General features: G+C 32.2%; 1 protein-coding gene across 1 annotated transcript in view; it reads right to left on the bottom strand.

Annotated features, from left to right (window-relative positions):
• LOC117100404 overlaps positions 1-9,107 on the bottom strand; it is an 11,057-nt gene extending 1,950 nt beyond the window's left edge. Inside the window, exons 1-7 of the mRNA XM_033240083.1 lie at positions 8,687-9,107; positions 4,667-4,826; positions 3,846-3,994; positions 2,220-2,346; positions 1,624-1,682; positions 1,136-1,252; positions 67-153 (exon numbers count right to left, since the gene is read on the bottom strand). Coding sequence (XP_033095974.1) covers positions 67-153; positions 1,136-1,252; positions 1,624-1,682; positions 2,220-2,346; positions 3,846-3,994; positions 4,667-4,826; positions 8,687-8,866 — 879 coding nt within the window. The 5' untranslated portion in view covers positions 8,867-9,107. The remainder of the gene's footprint in view (positions 1-66; positions 154-1,135; positions 1,253-1,623; positions 1,683-2,219; positions 2,347-3,845; positions 3,995-4,666; positions 4,827-8,686) is intronic.
• Between the last annotated feature and the right edge of the window lie 813 nt (positions 9,108-9,920).

Genomic DNA, 9,920 nt, shown 5'->3' with positions numbered 1-9,920 from the left:
TCTTTAGAAAGATAAAGTTCATTTGCAATGAGAAATAATAATAAAATAAAGCAATTTTATACTCACATCAATGTATTTGTACAAAATGTATGCAGGAAAAATCCAACTTGTTGATAAATATATGGCCACTAAAGATTTACTTTCTCTCCATACCTAAAATGTATTTTTTTAGAAAAAAAAAGTAGTTAAAGTTACAAGCTTTAATGCATCTTGGACATATGCCCATTTTAAGGAACTAAACATCGCGCTTCTGTAGACATATACACAGCTCAAGTTACTCAGCTTAAATGCATAAAAAGCCAAAATATTTATGGGGTATTTAAGATATATAAAATTATTCGGTCATTAAAGGCCAGGTGTATGCTATTCTGTCTTTACTTCAAATGAATTTATTATAAAATCAATCAACCAACAAGGATTTGTGTAGCGCCAATTAAAGTTTCAGTGGTGCTACGACGTTACTATGCTAATACCGGTAATTGTTCTATAAGTATTATTAATTATGTATTGTTATGATATTTTTATCATTTATATTTCAAATGTCATTAATATTATAATTGAAAAGTTATTATTTTTGTTATTGTTATTGATATTCTTATTTTCTTTTCCTTTGTTTAATTTAATTGCCTAAGCTTTCACTTAGAGTAGTGACCCTTATTGACCTTCAGTCTGTTAATAAATAATAATATATCATGAAATATTAATAGCTAAATTGTGAGTTGTTGATTGTAATGCGTACGAATTTAATGGGTCATAACTTGAGCCCGCTTAACCCTAAATATCATCTTCATTATCTAAAAATAGAATAGACATTTGAATAGGCCTATAAGTGAAAGAAATGACAAGATAGTGATGACAAGCAAGATTGCCCCACACATCGTCATAACCCGGCTGCTCTACACATCAATCAAACCAATCATTTGGGTACTTTTATGAATTAATAAAATTTTAATTCTTGTTATCGCTTATTTATATCAGCAAATCATACTCCCTGGAGAACAAGATAAATGCCGTATTCAGCTAGCATTGCTTCGCTTTAGGCATACTTCATTATTTCATATTTTTACACGTGAGTTTTTTTTTTTTTGTCGCATTAAATTATTTGATAGAGTGTGTGTACATGCGCGTTACTCACCGATATGTATCCTAGCACGTTCCAGATTAAGCCAAGCGGAATCCCGACGCCTAACACTATTTCTTCAAACAAATTTAAACTTGCGCCCTCCTTAAGCACCAGCACCAACATACTAATCTATGAAAAATATAAGTGGTCCAATTTTAGCGCATTGTTTAAACTTATTTAATGCAGTTTATTAAATTATTTTAGTAGTTCTTGCTATACTGTTATACTAGACCTAATATTATTATTATTATTATTATTATTATTATTATTATTATTATTATTATTATTATTATTATTATTGTAAGCTTGATTCACTAATAACATATGGACCATTATTAAAACATAACATTGATGTATCATATTTTATGTTTGCTTTTCGTTCTGTATGTGGCCTATCTCATTTACACGGTATGAAATGCGTATGATGAACGCAATTTATTTTCTATTTGAAACTCTTGTTATAGGTCTGGTGTTTATTTCAACAGCCTTCTTCAACCTACCTGAAGTTGTAAATCGAATTTCTGTAAATCAGCAAATAAATACATCTTGCCACAAATATCTGAAATGCAACGTTTCTGTATCAGTAGATAGGAATATATTGTAATACAGTAACAAGATTATATAGTGCGCCGTCTGCAAACAGACATCGTAGTGGTTTGTTGTGGGATATTGTAGGCCCTATAAAGTTTATTAATTATTGTTTAATTAATATCATTATGTGTATTGCATAATTTAACCGGAGATCATTGAGATTGTTCGTTACATTTTTAGACCTACTTACAGAATTATTATTTGTTCATTCGTTCGCCTGTCATTCATTCATTCATTCGTTCATTCATTCGTTCATTCATTCATTCGTTCATTCATCGTTCGATTGTTCATTGGTCTGGTGGTCGGTTTTTTAAATAATTAATTCGCCCGTTTGATAATTTTACAACGTATTTTTATTTATTCATTATCATATAATTTATTAATTTATATTCATTATACATATCCTATGATCAACAAGTATTTTATTAAAGTTTTATTCGCCGATATTTATGAGCAGAATACAAAACGATCTAAGAACGTTAAAAACAAGATTTTCTCTACTTACGTTGAAGTTGTAAGTTGGCACCAACTGTTCTAAAAATAAGATTCCTTGCACGGTGATAATTGATGCCGATTTTGATGGCTAATGCTAACACGAACGGAGCAACACAGCTTATCAACACAAGACGAACCTTTGTTAAAAAAGACAAATCTCTTTTATTTTTTAAATAATTTTTAATAAATTTAATAATTTTTAATGTTTCTATGGCTCCACAATTAATTGTCGCTCTTTACGCACAGTACTCTGGTGGTATCATCTTCGATTTTTTCAATCTATAATGAAATGCATTCTGGCGTGACATATCCTTCTCTCTAATTTCATTATATTCTTACATTCTTGTCAAAGTTCTTTGTTACAGTAGTATATTTATTACCCACATTGCCACATGGGCTTTTATATTGCATTTCACTTCAATACGGGGACGTCCGAATCTTATTATGTTGTTATCGACACTGTTAGTGGAAATTAATTTATGAATATTAAGCCAATATCTGCATTAGAGCGTAACATTATCATTAGAAATCCACATAAAATACCGGTAATGACGATAGCATTATCTACACCCACGTGTCTGAACAACGCGAGGTAAACCCACCCTAATTTCCTGAACGTCTGCCATGGAATTCCTGACCCATTAGAATTAGGCCTATGTTCAGTACTGTATACGATCTAATAATCAATCAATCAATCAATTTATTGGAAAACGCTTTAGAAAACACTTTTCAATCAGCGGCACACATGAATTGATGGTGCAAACTTATACAAAACCAATAAAAATTTAACAAATAAATCAAACACTCAACTAAACATCAACGGGAAAATTTTGCACGTACATTTGCATTTGCATTAATATAGTATAAAAAAAAGGCCAAGAGTAGAGGCATGAGCCAATATTGTAAATGTATAAAAAAAAATTAAACTGGCGTACGGTACTCTACATGAAATTTGAAAGAAAAAGAAAGCGAAAAAGATACAGAAAAAAAAACTAGACTTATACCATTGAGTAATCATTCCTCTCGAAAGAGCGTATTGCCAAGTTAAGTGCAAAAAACGTGGATATGTTTTCGCTAAAGTTACCGTACACACTAGAACTGTTTAGACTCGTTGAACAAGAACAATTTTTCGCAATTCCTAGTGGTTTTAAATCGCTGTAATGTGAACCCAGACTTTAGTAATAATTCTGTTTTGGATGAACGTCGCGGTACTTAATTTTTCGCATCATCGAGAAACTCATAAAATAACAATTCCTCACGAAGTTATTAATCGTTTCAACAAGTCAGATAACCCTATACAAAGTGTGCCACCATTTCCACTCTACGGCGTTTTTGGTCATTTAAATGGTCAATAACTATTATTCGTATAGGATGAAGAATGATTGTCATCAACGACATGTTACAATGAAAAAGATGGAAAACGATAGTAGTGAACGAAAGGAACCCAATGGGAGATATGGAATGCAAAAAAAATGATAACGGGAAAAGGGAAGCAAATGTCAACACAAGCTTGAACTTACTATAGGTAGATCGGCGGACAATAGAAAACAGTTCTTGCTACTGCGCTTTTGTAGGCCTACATTTATAGGCGAGTATTGAGTATTATATTGAAATATTTACTTAATAAATGACGTACCAACTTGACGTGATCCTGTGTGTGATGATACGTTAGAATGTAGTTAGCAATACAGATGGCCAGTACCATTAAAACTACTGTACCGAAGGCAAACAGTTCCCATGGATGCTCCCGAAGTACTGCGTGTACCACATAATATACACAAAACACTACAAAAAATAAAAATAAACACGTTATCAACAATAAAAAATCAATCGTATGACAGTTATAATATCATTGTCAGTATCATAGGATATATCAAATTATATTATTAGGCCTATTACTAATACTATTATCGTTATTATTATTATTATTAGGCCTATATTATTATTATTATTACCGGTATTACTTATAATAATGCTATCTTCACACTTATTTTGTCTTGTTGATGTATAGTTATATAGGCCTTGTTTTGTATATTAGGCCTATATGTATTTTATAGAAATTTTAAAGAGGGTCCATGAACATTAACTGGCCTTCAAGTTCAGCTGGAAGGGCTACCCTCTGTAAATAAAGTTGAAATAAAATAAATAAAATAAAATCAGCACACTTCTTATTTCACATGGAAAGCGTTCATGGTGAATGTGTCTAATCTATTCATAACCTCAAAAGGCTGGTCATTAAATAGGATAATTTTTCTGGCGTCGAGAAATGAGGATAGGATTTTGAATTATATTTATCGACTTTAAGGTGGCGCTATCGACACTTCAAAAGCCACAATCGCAGCCCCTGGGCCACCACTCTCAAACCACGCAGACACACAAAAATGACACAAAAAATAGCTTCAAACAGGATTGTGAAAGTCTGTTTATGAAAGATATATATATATATAAATTTCTTACCACAGTTTACTAAAACAAGAAGAACAAACGTGAAATTGGAAGATTGTATGTCGACAATCAAAAGTCGTTCAATTGTCAATCCGATGCAGAATAACATCGTAAATAACGAGAGACAGACGAACACCTTCTCTTTACAATCGAGGTTACTTAACTTGCGGCACTAGGAAAGAACAATATATATAGTTATCACATGGGTGCATTTACCGTACAATTGCTAATTTAAAGCCACTGTGAGCCATCATACATACTGACATTCATAATTAATATTTTGTAATTCACCTTGAAAAGTAAAGATCTGTAAATTTGTGTCAGTAATAATATGGATGTAGTCCAATTTCAATACCCAATCAATGTGAATTTGCAACCCACAATTATATAATTAATGATAGTTAATTATCTAACATTCTCTTTAAAAACAACATTTAACAATTCTACCTACAAATAACTAAAATTGTTGCATTCGTCAATTTGCCAAATAAATAGATGAATAATTATTACGTCATTCTGTGTTTGGTAATGTGACTCATGCGTACGGTAATACGTCTGTGGAAGGACACAGGCGTGTCCGAATTCGACTTGAATAAATGTTATGTTTCTATTATATATATTTATATAATTATAGAGACCTATATATATATATAATAAATATCATTATACATTCTTGTATTTGTATGTCTTGATACACGTGCATAGTACAATAACCTCATAGTCAACTTACAGTACAGTTTATCAACATGTTAAAATAGAAATGAATTTGCAATAGGCTTATAGAGTGTCTTGAGCTTCCGTCAACCCCCCTTCAAGATCTCAGAGATCCATATTTTTTTTCAGAAGCCCTCTGAACAATGAATACGCTGTTTTAGCTATTATTGAATTTTAAAGATCATTAAAGACTATTAGACAAACAGCAATTGTCAGGTTCCAAATTAACGGTCCATCTCAAAAAAATTAGACTCGGTCCCCTTGGCCTTGCCCTACAAAAATCGACAACCGATCTGGCCGTAGGGGTAAGGCTTTACTTCCTCCTTTCCGCAACAATCTTGTCCCACATCAAAGTCACATGTGTTAATGATTCAATTTGATCTGCTGCTGTCGGTAATAAATGTGAGTTGCAAATTTGTATACAGCCTACATAGTTGCCTCGTTCCCTAAGTTCCAATAGATTGAAAATCACCCAAATTTTACGAAATTCAGGGTCGGCATTTTAGCTGGTTTTTTTTTCTTGACTACAACAACAATATATTTTTATGAGCAAATAAGGCTGGAATAGCCTTGGCTAGTCTCGGGGCAAAGGCCTAGACTGTTTGCTGGATCGTACGCGATGCGAATCCAAAATTGTTGCATTATATGTTTATCTTCTACCTTTTAGGCGTAAACACGTTTTTGGTTGTTAAAACAAAAAAAAAGAAAAGTTTTCCTACCGACCTACCCATTTTTTTGGGATTGTACCAAAACGTGGCCAACACAATGTTATATTTTATTTTTATTTTTTTGCCTAATGATGAAAATGATAATGACGAGGATGAAGATGATGATGATGATGATGATGACAATGATAAGCTGATGATAATGATATTCCTATGATGATGCCTATAATGATGATGATGTCAGTGATGATGATTTCGAAGGTGATATAACGATGATGATATTAATACTAATTTAACAAATTTCAATCCAGAAATATTTGGCTCCAAACAACTTGATAGTGTGGTATGATTGCTAGTATAGCTTAGGATGATGAGGAAAAAATGATGATGATTACAATTAAATTTCATTTTGCCGATGTTAATTTTTACAATATTACTGGCTTGATTGTTTTATTAACTATATTCTATCTTTCGTTTTATTGTATATATTCTTAGATTATTTTTAAACGGTGCATAGCTACTAAGTCTTTGCAGCTAGTATTTTGAAGTTACGTAGCTCAATGGTATAAGATTGCCAGTGCCTTCCAATCCAGGGTCGCTGAGTTAGCTCTGTGGTAACCAGATTGCTGCCCATTCCCAGGGTCGCAAAAATCCGGTCCAAAGCCAATGCTACAATATTGAACATCACACAGTTTTATGCAAAGGTTTAATTTATTTTAAACGTGGCACGTTACTTGCATTTTAATGGAAATTAATTTTTAGAAAGCTATATTTGATAGTAAGAAATCGAGTTTCTTGAAGACGTTTCTCGGCGTCAATATATCTTTGGAATTAAACGGTCACGTCAACATCAATTTCCTCTTAACGTTGTAACTGATCATCCTAATACACAATGTGCATGTATTCGAATTAAGTCGTATCGTAATATTGGTACTAGGCCTCTGTGATGGTAACAGCTTGCAAAATGATAGTCAGTGCCCCCTATATCACTAATCACACGTGGAATCGATTCGTTGCTGGATGTGACTCAAGTAATCGATATTAAATTATCTAACGAACATAATGTTCATATACTAGCCAATTTCGTGAGTCATTTAGTACATGACAATGCAGTGACGAAGTTACCAAAATCGGTTCTTATGTTGGTTGATGGTAAAGACATGAATCATGTAGTTATTTAATATATATCTATTGCTATATATAGATATACTGTCTGGAACAAATTAAACTTCAATACTTAAATTGCTTAATTCATACTTCTATGTAACTTCTTATCTTTCAATTAAAATTTAACATGAGAAAATCGGCAGACGCAACGTTTTTAATTGTATCATATAGGCCTACCTTAAATTCACATTTTGTGGATTTTTTGTAGAAATAATTGAATAATAATAATTGAAAACAATATAATTATTTCAATATCCGTCTCATTGGAAGATGATCTATATTTTAATATTTTAAAATATGTTGAGGTGTACTTATAGGCTTATTTGCATATAGGCCTATTGATGATTTAACTGGGTGAAAGAACATAGACATATTCATGCATTTTATAACAAGGAGGTAATAAAAGACAAGTTAAAAAAATGATTACTAACGTGGGAATGCCAGTATAGTTCAAATAAGAAGATCAAAGTCCATAATGTTTGATCCGTATAACCAGGGAGCTCAAATATTTTATAGCTCCCTGGTATAGGCCATAATACTCATTGAAGACACGTGCGTCCATAGATAGCTTATCAAATTAGTCATGCGCATTAGTCCCTAGAGACTGTTATGAAGACATATGAAACCCACAAACAACTCTTTAACATAATATTCAGAGTCAGTATGAAGATCCCTCAAACCGTCCATGTTTGAGTTGGCAGGGGCGGATCCAGAATTTTTAGAAGTGGGGGGTGGGGGTGGGGAACACATTTTCTGAATAGATAAGAGAGTATCGCTTATTTTCAATACACAACATTGATATGTTGACATTTTAAAATCTAGTGGCAAAACGGGGAGGGGGCATGTGCCCCCATTTCCCCACTGGATCCGCGCCTGGCTGTCTATTATAATATAGCTGCTGTACTTTACTTTTTTATTTCAGAACTATTCTCAAACGTTTATGGTTTTAATTTTACTTTATATTTTTACATATGACAATGATGATCATCAATTTGATGAATTCGATTAACTTTTTGAATTATTTGAAAATGCTGTCACTGATTTATTATTATTATTATTATTATTATTATTATTATTATTATTATTATTATTATTATTATTATTAACATTATTTTAAATGATATATCTAGGGATAAACGCTGAATTCCAAAAACCATGCAAAGCAAAAGCTGATTTGAATTTTCTCAACAACTAACATTATTGTTATAATGATTATTGTTATCATTATCATCATCATCATAACTATTATTATTATTAATATTAATACTACTGCAGCACTATACTATACACCACAATAGACATAGGCCTACTAGATACATCTATATGAAATACAATAGACCTGAAATATATACTGCTGTATTACTGTATTATTGTATGATATGCCTAATGTTGTTGAAAAATAAAACAATAGCTGTAAAAACACCATAAAGTACCATGTTTTTACGACAGAATGACGACTGACAGTGAAATATTATTTTTCACTTACTGTTCCAATTGCTGTGTGTACAATAGGTTTTTCTTTTTCCACATCAACTCCGAAGTCAGCAAAAGTGACAGGTCTATCTAAACTTTTAGATTTGTGTATCAAATCCCTGACATCAAATCCAAAGTCACCAAATGTTGCTGGCCTTTGCTCATGACGAAACAACTTAGGGCTACATTCCATTTTAAAAACGAGCTTTAAATCAAATCCAATACAAAGTAAAATTCCAATCAATATCGTAGAAGAGATGTCGGCCTATGCATAATGGAATACATGAAACGAGCTGGAAAGTAATAGAAGTTCTCTCTAACAGCTTATACAACAAAGTGTGTAGGCCTATAAACAAACTTTTCTTACACACGCTTATATATATTGACTTGTAGTTTGTAAAGTAAGCTTACAAATTGTTGGCGCATTTGCGTCGATTTGCGGAAGCCCTGGTATGACACATCGATATGATAGTCACTATAACTTCGAAAAGTAGGCGGCGTTCCAATGCGTGACGTAACTACTGGCCTGGAAAACAGGGGAGTCAACTCTGACAGATAGCACAGAAAAGCAGGACAGAACGTTAAATTGATGAAGCCTGCAGGTGAATTGTTGATGACAACGACGTTATCATCATCATGCTGCTCAGTCATCAAACTTTTGTTGGAAAAACTTCACAGTACACTTCCAATCCAATTCTCCAGCCGTGTAAAAACACCTAGTCCTATGGCATTGGTGAACCACACAATGCGACCCCCCCCCCCCCCGGTCGTCCATTATATCTGCCATATTAGGAATATCCAGTCCGCAACTCCTCACCTTTAATCTCTAAAAATATAATATAAATTGTTATAATTAAAAATATATCAGATTAAATATTTTTTATAACCCTCCAAAATTCAATTAAGAAATTGTGTTAATTTCAATTAATAAAAAAGGTTATTTAACTTCCAATAAAACACAAATCAAAATATTGAATTGATTTTATTGACCAATTCAAGGATATGCAAACAATAAGCAGTAACCTTATATTTAAGTGGTGCAGATTTTTTAAATTTTAATTGCTAATCGAGAACCAACAATTTATTTAAATATTATGCCTACAAAGTAACCAATTGAAATATTGTAAGATATTTTCAAATGCTAATCACAAACGATAGGCCTGTTCGTTTAATAATTTTTTTTTTCAGTCTATAAAGTCAGTGATTGGTGTTTATTATTTTTTGCACTTAATTATTATATTAGTTAT

Source organism: Anneissia japonica, unplaced genomic scaffold, assembly GCF_011630105.1.
Source record: "Anneissia japonica isolate Jap-2015-1 unplaced genomic scaffold, ASM1163010v1 scaffold4446_len648930_cov198, whole genome shotgun sequence".
NCBI classification, from domain to species: domain Eukaryota; kingdom Metazoa; phylum Echinodermata; class Crinoidea; order Comatulida; family Comatulidae; genus Anneissia; species Anneissia japonica.
Note: the sequence above shows the minus strand (reverse complement) of the source record. Positions and strands in the feature narration are given on the sequence as shown.